General features: G+C 41.2%; 1 protein-coding gene across 5 annotated transcripts in view; it reads right to left on the bottom strand.

Annotated features, from left to right (window-relative positions):
• Window positions 1–18,941, bottom strand: part of LOC117754004 (partitioning defective 3 homolog) — a 342,820-nt gene that overhangs the window by 64,814 nt on the left and 259,065 nt on the right. For 4 of the 5 annotated variants that reach the window (XM_034572613.1, XM_034572611.1, XM_034572615.1 and 1 more), the window contains one exon: window positions 13,086–13,388. In XM_034572613.1, the coding sequence (XP_034428504.1) occupies window positions 13,086–13,388 (303 nt within the window). Of the gene's footprint in view, window positions 1–13,081; window positions 13,389–18,941 lie in introns of those variants that run through there. The other variant, XM_034572614.1, reaches the window with a different exon arrangement.

An 18,941-nucleotide genomic window follows, 5' to 3' on the forward strand; every position in this document is an offset into this window, starting at 1 on the left:
AAATCTGAACTGTGATAAATAAACAAACAAACTAAATCAAGCTCATGTAAACTGGTTTTCTTATGTAAACTGAAGTGTACATATCTGGTAAACTTCTCCAATCGGTTGGCTGACAGGAATATAAGGTACAGGCCACAGATCTTCTATCCATGATCTTATCTCAGGGGGAAGAGGTCCCTGATTCCCCTGATCCCTGATCCTCTAACTCACTACAACATTAACGACCAAATTGACCATGTTTAAATCCCCGTCAGCTGTTGCTCACGATGGTGAAGTCGTACATCTTTAAAATGACATTAGCTCAATACACCAAGGAGTAATTCTATAAACGTAACTTGCTCCAGTCAGCTTCATCATCTGAGAACCACTTTGTTTCCAGTCAGAACCCAAGGCCCCACTATCCACCACTCCATTAAAGTCGTTCTGCACAATCGTCTCTCATCCTGTTGTGATACATTATGAATAAATGAAAGACACTGACTCACTGAGAATGGTAACACAAACGCCTGCTCTTAGATTTGACTTTGTCCACAAACACACACACACACGAAAAAAACTAATACAATGCTCAGCCATAAACACATAAACACAAAACCATAAACTGATTTGAAATAATAGGCTTTATCACCTATAGTCAGCTCTCGCTGCCATAAAGAGGATGAACCACGACTTATGAGAAAAGGTCATAAAACCAGCGTGGATTTTAATTGACATCCTTGACTAGCACTAAAACATGGCCATTATCCAGGGTAAAACTGACTGCAGGTCAGGCTGGCAGTGAGCTTTTAATGATTGCCATATAGCTGCAGGATGGGGATTATTCTTTATGTTTAATCACGGCAGACAAGACAAGTGTTTCTGGGATGGCGTCTCTCACCGGGACACTTACACACATTCAGCCTTTGAAGCAGTAAAGCTAAAGGATGGTGGAGGGAGCTCACGGCCACACAGGTGTTTTTAAATGGTAATATCCAACAATATCACAGATAGCTCACATGTATAGTCATGCAGAGATCTGAAAACGGCCCATTATGAGTAACTATCATATTATATTTTATTCAAATTCATACAGTAATGAGGGTTGCGTCAAACTTTGAAAGCACTACAAGTACTGGTATTTAACAAGAGAATATTAACTGTTCAGTTCCAGGCAGGATAAAAATTGGAAAGAGCAAGGCAGACGAAAAGTAGAGCTTATTACCAGGGACGTAAATGGCATTTGGTCGAATCAGTAAACCAATTAAATAGGGCTGACTAGGTTAAAATGCCTGTGGTTATTAACTTTCCCAGTAATTTCTTCTGGCATAAACAAACTCTACCGACAACAGTGGGCAGACTGTAAACTGGAGGATGCTTGTGCGATTTCCCTGAACACGACTATTTTTCTTTGAGAACAAGCCCGACTCAAAGACCTTTGGCTCCATGATGATCCTTGATGACATCATGTGCCCATTACAGTGCACGGACAAGACCATGTGCAGCCATTACTCTATTGCAAGGGGCTAAGAGCCTTTTTACTGGCATGCTGATGGCATTAGAAAATGTGTGGTGGCCCTCATAGAGTTTTATTAGGTCCCACAATGAGCTCAAACAGTACTGGCTCAAATGACCTGACAAAGGACATGTCCCATTTTGCCAGAGGGGTCCTAAAGTCGAGTCTAGGCATCAAGCGTAGCCTGTAGCCCCAAGCCTTTCACTGGCATATTCTGGTTTAATTCCAACCTACCTGCGTGGAATGAGGTGGTAGAAATCAGGAAATAAGCTAAGTTCACTGTTTGACCCCAGGTTACACTCTACTGACATGCATGGAATCAGAAACTGTAATGTAAGAAAAGGTTGTGGCTGTCAAACAACATGAATACGGCGGTAGAAATATTTCCTTTTATGGAATCTAAAAGCATAAACATGGCTTTATTTCAAATTATGATATATCCCACACTTCTCGAGCAGCATGGCAGCTAAGCTGTCAAATGCACCCCCACAACCGATATACATCCGCATGCAATGTTATCACCGTGTTGAATTTACAATGGACTGCCGTTATACCAGACAAATTACTGTTCCAGATTTATTGTGAGAGGCTTACTTTTTTCCGGGACAAATTTTGTCGGAAACGTTCAATAGAATTCACAAAATGTTCACACAAAAAGCAGAAAAAAATCATGCATGTAGTGTGCACTATTTCAGTACCTCCACACGAGTCAATCTCAAATGTTGGAAGGAGGCTTAATACAGATGGAATGTGTCACTGGCTGGTCTTGTGGATTTGGGATGTATTCACCCATTCAGCTCCCTGTAATTACAAAGGCTCTTGCTGAGATCCGATTTGCCGCCGGGAGCTTGTTCAAGGCACAGGGATTGGAACGACAAAGGCGTAGTCTGACAAAGGAATATGGATACTGCTCTTAAAACAGAGAGAACTAATTCTTTTCTGTGCTGAGTGCACAGGCTCGCTGGCTCAGATGTGGGCAAGGTAAATTTAATTATGTGCCCTGTACACACTGGCTGGCTTTAGATTAGAATGGAGCAATGTCTTGTTACAGTTGTACCCCAGCGACCAGTTACAAACGAATGTTCAGGACACAGATTGGTCATTTATGCAGGAGCCACTGGTCAGTCTGAAAGTTTGGGCCCCAAGTCTACTCTCTATACTGTATAGTGGCCTCCTCCAGTTAAAATGTTTCTGTCAGTCCTGTGTTAAGGGAATGACAGTCATGATTTAACACCATAACTGCCAATAGCAGATATTTTGTGCTGTTCAAAATTGTTGTTTCTAAAGCGTAGTTAACAAAATTTTGAACGGCCCAGAAAACATGCAGGGAGTAATAACAGAGATCTGAGGGTTGGCAAGCTGCTTGATGTTTGGTGGTCCCTGATTGGTCCTTAGACAGCATGCCGCTTAGGGTGCAGGCAAAGAAATGAAGCGTGAGGATGAAATTGACTTCATGGAGCGGAGACTTGTGCACGTTTATTTTTGGAGCAGCTCATATGGTGGTAACATGGTGCGGTTTTGGGGATTTGCAAGTGTATTGAACAAAAGTGTCTTCAGTTATCAGATTATAACCTTCATTTCAACTGTGTTTAATGACACTATTTTTTAGCATGTATCTCGGCTCTTTGGGATGGCCTGAACATAATTGTGGCAAAATTAGATAAAAGTAGAATTTGCTACACATATTACAGCGTTATAATGCAGCTGTTTCAAGTGAGGCATCACTGAATGAGGGCTTTATTCCATCTGCCTAAAATCTGTAGTGGTTTATAGCATTGAAGATAACATCTAATTTTACATTGTATTTTCTAGCCCTAGGGGGAACTGACACTAACTGTCTATCTTTAATAATGATTCAGGCTAATGTTAACTTGATACAACAACAAATCCTTTCTTTTTGTATTCAAGTTATTTTCCTACTTTTTTTTTCTTGGTCGACCACAACTACTTTGCCTTAAGCCGTTTTCAGACATTGGGTCAATGGGTCCGGACATTTTCTGGACTTTGCCTTTCACATATGAAAAATGCAGCATGCGATTGTCCACATCTGATGTGTTCACAAAAACAGGAAAATGCCCAGGGCGTTCAGGTGAGAGTATATTGAATATTGAATAGTTGAGTATTGTTGTCTTTTTAAGTTGACATCCTCTTCAGTGTTCCCTATGTGTATAGGACCTCTTTTCCATCCAAAGATATTTGTATTCTTTTTAAAAAATATGCACTTTTGCGGACATTTTCCTGCTTTAGACGCACGTGGGCTCACTCTGAAATTGTTGGGACATTTCACTCGGGGGCAAGCACGAAAAGATTTAGAAAATGTTCGTATTCTGTTAATGTCTAAAAGCATGTCCTCTGCTTTGTAGTTGCATTTAGTTCTTCTTTGGGCCAGTTTGTGCTCTCAAGTCAGACTCACAGTGAGAGGGGAAACCCCAAACACTCCCTTTTGGCTCTACCAGCTTTCACTTAATAGTAAACAATGACCTTCCTGGGCTCACTTCACTTGCTTTCAAACGTCGATTAGCATCCCTGCCTGACACGCTGAGGCCTCTTTCATGTGTATGTTTGTGTTTACATTTGCCGTGACGGAAGAGTGTGATGGAAGCACGGTGAGCCCGATAAGGAGGCATGAGAGTCATCTGCTTGCCGACACGGTTCATAGTGCAAACTCACGCTCTGCAGTCACCTGCCTCTCAATCACATTCCTCACCTGATCTATTTCTGGAGCACCTGTGTGAGAGTGACGACTAGCAGCAATGAATGCTGGGATGCTGTGTTAGTGGAGAGCACCCGTGATTAGCTCATGAAATTAGGTTATCTATCATGTGAAAATCAAGTTTCTAACAGAGAAAACCTCATAGTCAAGTAACAGTCACACTACAGTGTGTGTTATTCAATCAAAATGGATTTCTCAGTAGATGAATTTGGAGAAAAGTATACATCCCCAGTTTGCTAACGGCATGTTCTCTGTTTGCTTTCTCCCAATTAGTTGCTGTGACATTTTCAAAACAAATAACCAAATTCATTATAAATTGTAGAGGAAAACTTGCCATGCTTGTCTATTTGGTTAATCTCTCTTTAGCGCAGTAGTCTTTTACCCTGTCAGACATCAGCAGCCTTCAGGAGAGTTGAGGCGGGGATTATTTTGCAGATGCTGATTACGAGGAATTGGATGCCCTCTGGTGCTGATCAACGAACGAGGCTTCAGCAGCCCCATCGGCTTTGTCAGTGTTGGGCTTACGATCTGTTTTGCTCCTCTGGATTTGAAAACCACCGGTTTATCGACTAATGTTGGCAAATAACTGCTGCTGATATTGGCTGCTGGACATTTTTACCAGAGAATGTGGCTAAGCTAACGTTACTGATTGTCCACCCACTACATGGCAGTGTATGTTCCTATTGATTGATGTAGATTTCCCAAAGTGATTTAAAAGAATGAATGCTGTATTTGAAGATATCCTCCAAATTGTCATAGGCTATAACCCATAAAGTAACACTTTGTATTAGGGCAGTGATATTGACCATTAACTAGTTGCTTGTTTTGCATAGTATGAGCATATAGACACTTTATCTTTCATTTTAAAGGACGTATTCATGATGTATGGGTCATTGACGTGATGCCTATATTGACGTGACTGCCTGACCCTATTCTACATCCAATGGGCGATTACAATTAAAGGTTTTCCCTCAATAACCTCCCAATTACTGCTTATTGATATTAAGTATGTAAGCTGTTGTTTAGGAATCACAATGCTCACTATTGGTCTTATAAATTAGTAGTACCACAGGAATACTACTTCTCCCTTAATAAATATGGTCTATTCTTATGAAACAAAACCCAAATAAAAAGTATTTATAATGTCCAAAAAATGTACCTTAAAATAAAGAGTTATAATTTATTTGTTCAACCTTTGTGCTAGTTGATTTTATCTGTACTCAAATCTCCTGCATTTCCACTTCCCATTTTGTTTGCAGGGGCAGGCCTGCCCTAAATAGCATGCTTCCCTCCTTACCTTTCATCTTCACAGAAACATTCCTTGGGCAACTGGTTGCATGTCTACAAGCCTTCCAAATTGAAGGACATTGATGAAATACATAGGCTACTGTACATGCAACCTTAATCAGTTTGATCCACTTGATGTAGAGTTGAAGGTGAGGTGGGTCTATATTTCCCTCTCTCTCTCTCTCTCTCTCTCTCTCTCTCTCTCTCTCTCGATCTCTCTCTCTCTCGATCTGCTTTCAGGCTGTTTGCTTTCTTAAATGAACGTAATGGTACAAACGGAGGATAAATTGCCTTCTTGTGCTCCATCTCATCACATCCATCCCAGAGGGCCCTCTCCGAAGCGGGAGGGTATAAAAAAATGAAAACAGACCAGGAAAATAATTCACTTGCTTTGCCTGGGAGATACACATTGCTATCTGTGTAGAACCCCAGCGATAAGGCTGATGTGCATTTGGTGCATTAGGCTGCCTGCACTATCGCCACAGCACAGAACGGGATGCGAGTAGAGGTCAGAAGTCAGTGCACAAATGAGTGTATTGGACTTACACCCTCATTTTGTAACCCATCTACAGGGTTTACATGGGGGCTTTACAAAGCTGTATGGGGACTGAAACACAATCTACACAGGTTTACCAGGCGCAGGATATGTCCTGCAGACACCGGTAACAGCAGCTGACCTGAAGACTCACCCCAGCTCATTTATTACACCGACAGCTCTCTCAACAGGGGTGAACATGAACTCTTCCCATTACCTCAGTGTCCCTTTTTTATTCTCAATTAGAGCCGAGGAAGGCTCTGCTCCAGACATTGACTGTGACACTAATTTCACACCCACACAAGGATACTCAGAGGGAGTAATGGAAAACGCTGGTGGATGTCAAAGACAAACAAAAGGCAGCACCAAGACATGCTGCCATGGCTCCGGGAATAAAATGGGATGTCAGCATCTAAATCTTGTTTAGCTTGGTATCCCACAAGCGGTAAAGGAACTGGATTCACCAGACAAAACACCCTGGAATAACAGAGATCCTGATAAGTAAGTAAAATGTAATTAGTTACCACTAATGTATGTGTCTCATTAAAGCAAGCAGTTCCTTGATGATAGACGTATCAGTTTTATTCCCTTGGGAACTACGTAAAAATGTTATTAGGGACTTACGATATGTTATTAAAGTCTTAACGCAGATGCGGGGGTCATAAAAGACTCATTTGTTTACCAATGAATTATTGAGAGATAGCATTTAATCAAAGCTACAGATGTTGCAGTCAGAAAATGTTGCTAATCTCACTTTGATTGCATTCAAATGAAAATAGAGACAATAAAAATCACAGAGACTGATTGTTGATTGCAGAGTTAATTACACATGCCAAACAAGAGACAGCAAACAATAAAAAAGTGATTACTTCAGATTGGCTCTGTGATCATCTGATTGAGGTGGAATTGTTGTTCATAAGAACTTGCTCTCCATCTGCATTACTTTAATGGAGTCATCCAGTGGTCCATTCAGACAATACAGCTCAGAACTAAACCAAATGATTATGCAACTGTTTTGTTTTCTAAAAAAACATGATGAGGATAATAAGAAACAAGACAAAATGAATTGTTCTTTGTGATGATGAACCAGACAACTGTGTGAGAGCGAGCAGAGGGGTGTGTGTGGGTTGTTAACTGCAGCGGACAGCTGTAAAAGACTCTTCATCTGAGGTGTGAAGTATGTGTCTCTACATATTCCCATCTTCCAGCCTCAAGCCCGTTTACACAGCTTGTTCTCAAAGGAAATGTAGCAACTTCATTCCACCTCATCATTCTGTACAAAAACTACAAACATAATAAAATGAAATAAAAATACAAACAATGAATTGAATAGTGGGCACAGGAGCATTGTTCTTTGATGTTGGCAGAAGAGACAGTCGCAGAATCAGACTTGACATTTTTCCTCCAGGGCAGTTCAAGAGCCGGTTTGTAGCCAGTGATAATCTCGAAACAGTTCCCTTTGTTTTGACAGCCAAAGAGCCGTCTCTCTTACAGATAAAACTGGTTGGACTCTGGCACCAACAATTAAAAGCTTAGAAGGATGGACTGCTGGGGGCGGGATTATCATGACCAACAAGACTAATAACACTGACCGAAACATAATTATGATAGTTGTTTAAAAAACAAGGCTCTTGTGCGTAGTCTGATCGAAGATAGAATATTTTTAATTAGGATCCGTCGTGTTTGGATGCCAATGTACATCTGCAAAGCCAGCAAGACTTGAAAAGAGACGCTGTAAGATGACGTATAGAGTGACATGTACAGTGACGTAATGATTTGGCTTTATGGTGGCTCAAGCCCCTGAAAAAACAAACTAAAAAGGTTTGCAAGTTTAACGTATCTGAACCAGCCCAAGCAGCAGCTGGCGCTAGATGACAGAGACGCTGCTGTATGACATGTCACACCTCAGATTCTGGAATGTCTAAAATCACACAGTGGGGGGCAATATGCTGGCTTGTTTGGTTCAGAGTAAAGAAGTAAAAGCAGCAAAAATGTGGTCCCTCTAAAAGGCAATATAGTGGTATCTCTCTATATAAGGGGCCTCAGAGTGGTGAGATGACAACAGCCAGGGTAAAAATCCACACAAACTGTCTGACCTTCCATTACCACTGGAAATAACCTTATATTCAAATTTCAAGACAATGCAAACTGGATGTTTTGACTGAGTTTTGGTGCAGCTGGAGCAAGGGGTGGGGGGGAATACCCCAGTGGGTGTTTCTTTGGGTGTTGGGTTCTTTTTCTCTCCCTGCTCTCTGTCTGTCAGGCTCTCTGGAGCTGCTGAATTGCACAGGACTTCAAGGACTTTGCACTGCTGAGCTCCGTGAGCTCCATATCTTTTCCCCGCTTCCACCCCTGCTTCCCCCACAACGCTTCCTCTCTGTGTCTCTCTGACTCTTTCTCATGCCCATGCTCTAAGGAGCTTTAGAGACTCGGCTGGGTAATGGGAGCAGCAGTCAATCAAATTGCTGTTTCAAAGGTGATGCTTTGTTTCATGCTTGCTTCCCACAAATCCCATCGAGCCTGGCACCTGTCAGGTTGTCGTGGTGAAACCCAGCATCCAACGCCAGTCACCCAAACCCCACGGTCTCTGGGCAGATGGAGGGTTCGACTTGTCAGGTGCCTGTCAAGAAAGGAGGTCATTCCATTTTGCTAGGCCTACCTTTTTTTAATAAGGTGAAACCAGCAAAATAAAAAAAAACCTGAAAAAGAAAACACTGAGCTAAGTTGTTTACGTCTAGCGCACTTTCAAGTAAACTCTGTAACAGGCAGCGCTACAGACAGAGCACAATTCATGCTACAGGTTTTAGTCTGTTTACTTTTGCTTCATAAAAGGTTTAACAAAACTGAACATGAATAAATCCTAGGTTTCCATTGGTGCCCTTCTGTTTTACTGGGTCTGACGGCACTGTCAAAACACAGCTGGTGCTGCCAGCTCTAATAACGTGGAGGTTGTTAATAAATTGTCAAATAAAGTTCTCGTTCTACCGTGATCACAGTAAAACCTGATATGGAAAATGGACAGGATCTCTGGCCGCCCAGAGTAACCAGGGGTCCTCGTATCTCCGATGGTTTATAAGCTCAGGTCTGACTCATTCCAGCTTTACAGTCCCAGTGACCTTCCCATTAGGGCTCCATTATCAAAGATCTATTACAGGAAGGGGAATATATTTTGCCAGCTGCAGCCTCTTCATATAAACTGTAGTGGACAAACAAAAGTGCGGCTTTGAAACCCTATGCAAGTCATGGGTAGGTGCCTTTATAATGGCATAAAATGAATGCACATGTGCATAAACACAATAAAAATAGTCCAAGATGCAAAACTATAATGTACAGTTACTGGCAAATGCAGGCATTTGGACCCCACCTCCTCTGAAAAGAAACACCTCCCCACATCAACTGAGGGGCCCCTAAGTATCTCTAATTACGTGACTGGATCAACAGAACCTTCTGCTGTTTGACTTAAATGTTGTGTTTTAATGACGGCACCAAGGACATATAATAAACAAACCAATGGGATTCCAGACTTGTGGGTGCACAAGCATTGTCTGATGTCTTTCCAGCTATGCTAATGTTTGACTAGATGGCTTTTAGATGAAAGACTGATTAGTTCAAGCGTCGTCCTCCTCCAACACACTCCCTGTCTCTGTTCAGCGTTTGGTGTTTTTCCCAGCAAAGACTGAAAAATAAAGGAAGGCTGTCAGCTAATTTCAACTCAATTTACTTCCATTTACTTGGTCCCTGGAACCAATTTTACATGATAAGATTTGTGAAGTTGCGCCATGCTTCTAGAAGTCATATGATAATCAGGAGATGGCTTCCACCATGGCAATACCCCCATATAACATTATTTACTATGCTGTAGTGGAGACTAGCCAGCAACAGAGAGCTGGGTATTTTCTATAAGTGTGTTTTTTTAATAATATACAGAATACTAACAAATCACGTAATACAATGGTTCCACTCACGTAATATCTTCTTAAAGTCCTTTTGGAACTATTCTATCTGTTGGCCATTGTGTATCAAGACACATATTGATACATTACAGATAATAGAGTATTGACAATCAGATCATAGTCTGACGACTGTCTGTCATATTTGGTTTCGCATGTTAAGTACTATCAGGTCTGTTAGAGGGTAATAGATGCTGTCAGATCTCTAACTCTACTAGAAAATAGCTTAAACATCCCTTGATGGGACCATTAAACTGACCCTTTGATCAGAGAGTGATCCTCTGGGGAAAGTTTTCAGAAGCAGTGTCCAGGTCAGAGGTAAATGCTTCTCTTTCATAGTGAAGACTGACTGACAGCCAGGAATGAGCAGCCTTCCCCGAACAATCCTCGTCTATTTCCTTTTCCTGAACCTTTAACCGGGACGTTCGTGCTATCTGTACGCTCAGGAATATTAGGTTCAGGAGAGGCAGCAGCACAAAAAAGTCATGGGTCTCTACATGGAAATCAAAAGTTCTGCCACCAATTTGCTGTCTTGTTAAATAGACCAGTCAGAAATGTTTGAAAATTCTATTGTGTTGGCGCTTTATAGTAAGAAAGTTCCATTACGTTTAATTTATAAATGCAAATTATTGTTTGTATTTGTTATGATAGACAAGTGATGGGAGTCTTGAATCTGAATGTTTTTCAAGCTCTTTTTTTGCTAATCGTAAATAGAAAGCCTCTGAGCTAAATAAGAACCAGTGCATATTATTATACCTCAAAGGCAGCAAGACAAATATTACAGGCATACAGCCGGGCTGGTATACAAGAGATATGCAAAGCAGCGAGAGGTGCAAAACAAAAATGCAATGTTGAACATGCAGTGCATATTTCAAATCAAATAACCCTCGCAACAGCTAATCCTGTCTCTGAAAGTAAAACTCACTGCGCACTGCGCTATCAATACTAAAGGCTCAGACTCCAAACTAAATTTAAGCTTGTATGTATAATTAAAATGCAACACTAAGCTTTTTATACTGAAATAAAACCAGTGAAGGTGAGAACTCACTATTACCAAGGAACTGCAAAAACAAGAGGGGGAAGAATACAAAATAATTACAATTTTTTTTTTTCATGTTATGTTATTTGTGTTTTGATACCATTGGTTTTCAGAGACAGCCTCATGAATAGTATAATGAACCTCCAAAAGTCCCAAAATATATGTTAGAGGTAAAACAAAAAACAACAGAAATATGAAACTGCTTTCAAATGGTCAAAGGGAATTTGAATAAACCCCAGCAACCAAAACCATCTGATGTTATATTTTAGAAAGTTATACCTAAAGAAACAAAGCATCTGTTTAAAATCAGAACTTTGCATAACTCTTGCTTTTCCCTTCATTTCTCCTAGACAGCCTCGAGCAGCCTGCTATTAATATTCACTGTTAGGGTAAGGCTTTTATATAGTATCCCCGCACAGTGCTTATTGACATTCCCAGTGAGAATCAATAACACTCTGTCTATCACTGACCAACATCTTAGGGTTTTTTTGATCTAAATATACAGGCTGAGTGTATCAGCTTGACTTATTTTTTCAACTAGCTGCCAGAAGTCTCACCAACTCCTGCTTTGGACGTGGGATAGTTTACAGATAGTTTATAGAGTTGCTATGATACAACCAGGCCATCCTGAGGAAACACGTGAAGGTATAATCTTTGACATATGGATCAGTGACCTTCACTAAGCCCCAGCTGTATTGGCACATGGATTTAGCCAACATTCAGAGAAGCCAGATAACCTTGTCATTACTGTCATGGGCGAGCTACAGGATGGGGATTTTACATTTGTAAATCCTTCTAAAAACAGACACGCGCTCTCATGGAGCCGCTCTGTCTTCATCGCATAGAGTAACTCATAAACTCCACCCCACTGGAGCCTAGCAGTAAAAGGTCATGAGCCCCCTAGTGACAGCTGTCAATCACAGGAGATAGGTATTAAGCGAAACATTAAAAATAAACACCCTGAAAGGTTCTGGTAACTATGGGGATTGTGGTCTCCTGGCATCTCACCACTAAATATGACCTATATAAATTACATGCAAAAACAACATGGATTTGTGAAACCAAGATGTGCAGCGTGTTATTGATAATGATTTAAGAAAGATGAATTGTTAGAGATGGATAAAAAGCATATTAAAGTTGACATATGAAGAGACTGTAGGTATAGTAATATTAAATAATACTCTCTAATACTGTTCGAGTTTCTTGTACCTAGATAAGTACAGAAAACACAAGGAGCCTTGTTTGCTGAAGACAAGTCGTGACAATTAGAGTCTTTTCACACCTGAAAATCTGGACCATGGTGTGAAATAAGGTTTGTGTCTTTGATATTTTAGTTCGGAGTGAACTATAAATGAATATTTTGTGGAGTTTTGTTAGACTTGTTGCAAAGTTGCAGAAGTTTTATGAGGTGAATTGTAAGTTGTAATGCTGTAGTCTGAATTTGAGAATTTAACAGTTGGCAAAGCATGTAATAGGCTAAGTGACTCCTACTCACACCACAAGAAACCCTGTTTGCTGAAGCTAAAAAATAGTGAATAAATAAAAACATACAAGATGACTTCTCATGCTCTGTGTGGTGTTGTTGTCACATCAAATATGTTCGTGTCGACATGGAGGTTATGAGCGATGCAACCCCGCAGCGACAAGGAAGCTGAACTCAGAGATGCAACGTGACTCTCTGAAAAAGAGGTCTGTTATAGGCTGGGGAGGATCACCTGTGATCCAAGGATAATGAAAAAATACGCTGCCTGATATTAAATTCTAACAGATGGAGAATTACTGAGAGGCTTGGGGTGTTGTTTTACCTTGTCTGTGGATTCTGCCCGCTTGTCTTGTGGGAGAAGGCAGTGATAACATGGTGTAAAGTTCATTGTTTTGAATTTGACATGTAAAAGTAAACAAATACTGTAATGTCACACTACGGCTTCTATAATATAGATGTGGTGTAAAGGAACATGAATGCTGCAAAGCACAAGCATCAGGGACCTTTGTTGTATGGATGAATGGAGAACATAGTCAATATTCTTCAACAACGCCTGTATATTAACTATTTGTTGGCTGCTCCTCACCTGTCTGGAGCTGCAGGGCGTCCATTGCGAGGTTTGTTGACTGTGGCATAGAGAGCTTCCAGGGGTGGGCCGTTGTTCTGAGGGATCAAGGGAAGTTGTGGGCCCTGGGGACTTTGAGGGAGATGGTAGGGGTGACTGTAAGGGTCCATGCTGCTGCTATCTACCGACGAGTCTAATGATCCGATGCCAGCGTAGGTAGGATCTTCATCTGAGCTGAAGGTGCGACTGACGACATCTTGGATCTCGGCATATTCCCTCTCTTTGGCCTGCTTCTCCCGAAATTCCCGCGTCTTGGCCTGTATTCTGTGATAAGCACAAGGAAGAGAAAAAGTGTGATAAAGGTTTTCTTCAATGGTGAATCATCTGGCAAAGGAAAATACACAGACACCAAATCAATTTCCTCACTGGAACGAGCGAGGGATTTTAAACTCAAAACCTCTAACAAGGATATTATCCTTTTGCTTTTCGATGCCTTTGTCTTTGCCAACTTAAATTAGTGCAAAGTATATAAAATAGGCCAGAATTAATCTGTTCTTCAACACATCTATGATTTTTAGGCAGTGAGTTGTTTAGTGTGATGCTCACAAAGTGTATCTACAACTATTGTTCCAGCTCTGTGGATGGAAAAACATTCATATATTTCTTTTATAAGACTGGAAACATTTTCATAACGTTTTCACAGGTAACAGACAAATATGATAACTTACAAACTGCATGCATTAGATTGTGGCGAATAAATGTATCTATTAGGAGAAACAAAGAGATATTTAATGGTATTTGAGGTATTAACTTGTAAGTGAATAAGATACACAGCCAAAAGAGATAGGGCAAAAAAACCAAAAGGTCGTAGCATAATATTCCATTCAAGACTCAGAGAGGCTCAAAGCAGCTATAAGTTTAATCTTAGATTTAGATCAGTCCAGACTTGAGAGAGGCTCACTTAAACTTCTAAAGTAGCTTTCATGTCTGGTAATAGGTAATAAGGATAGAGAAAATGAACTGCCCCTGTAGTTACAGACACCATTTATCCTGCTTTTCCATCTATATGGAAAGAGTTTGTTGGTTCCTTTTCGCACACCTCATTTTGAGCCCTTGGAACATTTTGAACATGTATAAGTTAGTTCAGAACCAAAAACATTGGTTCCCAGCTGGAACCACGAAGTAGAATGTTTGTGAACAGTGATGACATCAATGTGCGCGTCATATTCCACAGTTTGAAAAGCGCTTCATTGTGCTTTGTGCAATGCCCTAAGTTGATGACACGTCCTTGATTACAATGGTTCCACTCAAAACTGTTGGAAATGTGAGCTTGTTCACTCGATAGCACCAGGGTTCCAAGAATCCTGAATGTAGCTGGTCCAAGAACCAGATCTAATTAGGTGCAACAGAGCATGCAATATTATTCAAATATGCAGCTTTCCATGAGCCATTAGAGGGCTGAGATATGTGCACTGATCTTATTCCACAGGTCCTCGAACAAGAGGAGGTGGGAGGGAGACAGTTAGCTCTCCTCATCCTCCATCCCACGCCTTCCTCTCCCCAGGACCACTTCCACACAACAGAGCCTTTCACAGGACCTTTCTCGTCTCAGAGAACGGTTCCATGTGAATGCCCATCTGTCCGCAGCTAACAAGACTCAGTCATGGTCTTGCATGTGCTGGCATTGTAGGAGACGGGAGGTGGACATTGGGGAGTGGGGAGAAGGGCTGAGGACAGGCGGAGAGGGGGGAGTTGACCTCCTACTGCGGTGACCCTGGCAGCAGCCATCAGACTGCTCACTGGTTCCAGATGTTGTAGTACCGCTGTAGGGTAACACACATCCACACACATCCATACAAGCACGCCACCTCCCACTATTCCTAGACTTCCCGATTACCTCAGGTCATAGCTGACCTCTGACCCCCTGCTGCTCTTCACAGATGACTGACAGGCTTAGAACAGAACTAGAATCCCCCCTAGCCTCATTTTCTCCCCCATGTCTGTGTATTTTAATAACAGTAATCACATTTCAAACAATCACCATTTTTCAGTGCCGGATTAACCCGATTCCCACATCTTACCCATAGACCGCCTTGTTTATTTTTAGCCGTCCAAAATCCCATTTTCTCAGCATTATCTCCACAATGAGATTCTGATGGAGGCCTGATGCAATGTTACATTATATGCAGTCATCCATAAAGCCTCTTAGCCTTTTTCCTGTATTTCTGCATTGTTTCAGACCAGGTACAGTATGGAAATGATCAAATCACATCACAGCTGTGCACACCCGGTGTGGTCTTACTTTAGCTTGTGCGGTCAAGAAAGAGAACACAGGCCACACAAGGAGGAAAAATCTAATTCCCAGAAGCCCTTTCACCTGCCATCTGGCTAAAGTGATGTCAGATCTCTGCCAGAAAGGACCAGACAATGATGTTACCACAGGTTCACAGAAGTCCACTGGGATCTCAAGACCCTCTGGCGTTTTATGGACTAATCTAATTCATAAGAACGCCGATATTGACATTTGGGATGAGATAATGGCCTCGGCTAGACTGGCGACATGAGGCTAAAAGAGAGAGAGACTTCTCTTTCAGGGCTCAAGAGTCCGACATGGATAAAGCTAATAGGTGCATTTCAATAAAAGGGTATTAACAAGCAAATGCCACAGATGTGACTCATGCTTTTGTCATTAGTGTTGTTACAGTCAGAGCCATCCTGTGTTGTAACTAATTTGCTTTTATACATGCATCAACTTTCAAAATAAGCTTGCATTTCCTCGCAATGACACCCATCACATTTTCAGGGGAGAGGTCATGGCCCTTTTGTAAAACAAACCTTTCTGTCCGTGTGTTTGTGGAGAAAACATATCCACAATCCTAACCTGTCAATCTGCTGTGAGGCCTATGTTCTGGCTGTCAGACAGAAATGCTGTATCATACAGTGTTAAATTCCAGCCTCGGCCAGGTAGCAGCGGGTCTCTGTGGCAAACTGCCATTGGAACGCTACATTCAAGAGCACGTTTTATGCTGCAAGTGTCATGATGTGTCAAGAATGAAACAATAAATCAAAATGTGTCTTTACATTTAACAAAGAAAACCAGCATTTTCTGTTGGTAAACGGTGAATCCAACTGACTTTGGTGATCCGGTTACCTTTCATCCAGATGTCCCATTATGAAAAGGGGAGCTATAAACTACCATAAGATCCACGATAAGGACTGTAAACAAATGTTTGTCTCAGGTACTTGTTTTTGTCAACCGATTTATTTGGTTTTCCTTTTTGATAATTATCCAAAACCATGATCTTTTCACAACCTTTACCATCTGTTTTAAAAGCTGAAACCTAAAAACACCTGTGATAAAACACTCCCACTGTGTCCAACAATCCCCCCCTCCCCCCTACGACTTTTCTGTGCTGTAATATGCTTATTAGCTCAAAACTTTCACACCAGCTAACTGCTTTCTTCTTGGGCAACCTGCAACTGCTGCTCCATGTCCAACTCCTCTCCTTCCCCCACTTTCTCCTGAGAGACCACCCCCGCACTGTACCATATATATACTCCATTAGCCAATTAATGGCCCAGCATGTTAACACCGAGGAAAGTGCTGCCCACACTAAACACATTATTACTCTACAGCCCCAATTACTAGCCATTTTCCTCTCCTCTTTTCTAACCAGACACTACAAGAAGAAGGGACACTGCAATTTTGAATGCCGTAAACTTGGGACAATTATATTTCAAAAAGGTGATAAGCAGCCCCGCTGTGGATATCATTTTTTTATTTTATAAATGGAACAACATCTGTCTATCTATTTATTTCAATTTTCTTGACAAATGCTCATCAATTTGACATCAAAAGTGGCGGGTTTACCACAGAGGTGCATTGTGAACTGCAAAAGTATTTGATGAGCTGTTCTCAACAAAGCTTCAAACATCGCTTTGCTATATAGTTACTGATGTGAAATATATATAGTATAACACTGTATCTGTACATTAATCCTCGCAAACCAAGTTGTCTACATGCAAGATTTAAGGGCACTTTTATTTTCTATTCCATTGTCATTTTCACCCCTTTTCACTAACATCGTATTTGGTGCTAAAAGCAACGCCTAGGATGAGAGACGCTAATTTCATGTCTGTCTTTGCATTGACTTTGTATGTAATTTAGACACAAACGAAACATTTGCGTCGCATCATTACACATTGACCCCACCACATGTTTCTGTAACAGTTGATTTAAGTGAAGTTGTTTGGATGATGCTCTAAAGAAATCTACCAGTGAGATTAATGCAGGCCAAGCAGTCAGACTTTGAACAGACCCTGCAGTACTTACACAGATGTCAGGATGAAAGATACTTCCAGTATTACATAAATAATTACTTGGTTTCTTTTGTGTCTTTTTGTATTGTCAGTGCTTCACTCTATATCCGTACAAAAAAAATTAACCTCACATCTACCTTTAATTAAAAGATGAATAAAAAAATACAATGCTTACTCACTCCTTCATAACAGTGCAGTGGAAAGGCATTTCCTCCTGGCCGGAGAGTCTAGACAGACTAATGATGAGGTTTTCAGGGCAGTAGAAGTTCAACGACTAATTCAGCGACTGACCATGTCTTCAAGAAATTCATGTGTCTGCCAGATGACATTATTCTTTCTTTATCCTCCAAATCCCTATTCCTTTTATGTTGTATTTGTAATTATACTCTTGCAGGGTTCTTTTCAATGAGTGAACGTGAAAGCAACTGCTTTAACTCATTCTAATGGTAGAATGTGGGGCCTGGTGTAAACTGGTAACAACATGTCAATCTAACCTCAAGCCCTTCTGAATAAATCTCACTGTTTATCCAACAGAGCCGTTGTTTTGGACCAATGAAACCAACAGACTCCTCCATATGTTTGTCAATGTTTAATCTACCCAAAGGAAGGCCGGGGGGGGGGGGCTGTCTGTATTCTCAGACACTCATTTTGAAGTCAGCACACTTAGAGGTTTGAAAGCCTGCCTCCTCAATATGCATTGTTACCATGGTGGATGAAACAGAATGTATTTGCACTCTTACTTTCTCATCCAGACGCCTTGAATAGATTTTTCTTTTCAATACCCCCTCATCAAAACATGGTCTATTGTTCTGAAGTGCAGATGGAGGGCAGAATGATTCTGAATCTAATCAAAGTGCAGTAAATGACTGCGCGCAGCTGTCTGGGCAGAATCACAAACCTCCAATAGCCCATCTTTTGTGTTGACACTTGGCCCATAACAGCATAATGTAATCACAAAGATAATTGTGCATGTTTCATGGTTTCAATTCACACTATTAATATTCACATTAACTTGCTGTAGGTATCCATGTAATTACAAATGTAATTACACTTCCAAATAAGCCAGTAGTAAGTTCCTTTGAACTCACTATGCAAATGAGAATGAAATAGGATACTGAAATAATGAGATGGTTTGACAAAGAGGATTGATAATGTTGGTGCCATGATCACATGGGACAGAAAAAAAGAAAGGAAAGGATCTGCTTTTTAGCCCTTTTTACAATGAACATGGTATGAGAATCCAAGTATCCTCGGCACAAGGTCAAACATGATCCCTGTGGGTGTTGGACTCCCCTAGGATTGCCCTTTGTCACCAATTCTGTTCTGTGATTTTCATTTGCAGGATTTCAAGGTGCAGCCATGGTGAGTGTGCTGGCTTGGGAACCTCAAAACTGTGTCCCTGCTTTTTCTAAATAATGCGATTCTGTTGGCTTCATCAGACCGTGACCTCCAATGTGCACTGGCGCAGTTCGCAGCCGAGTGTGAAGTGGTCGGGACAAGCAGCAGCACCTCCAAGTCCAAAGGCATGATTCTCTGCCAGACAGTGGATTGCACTGG

This window comes from Hippoglossus hippoglossus, chromosome 20 (genome assembly GCF_009819705.1).
Source record: "Hippoglossus hippoglossus isolate fHipHip1 chromosome 20, fHipHip1.pri, whole genome shotgun sequence".
Taxonomy (NCBI): Eukaryota; Metazoa; Chordata; class Actinopteri; order Pleuronectiformes; family Pleuronectidae; genus Hippoglossus; species Hippoglossus hippoglossus.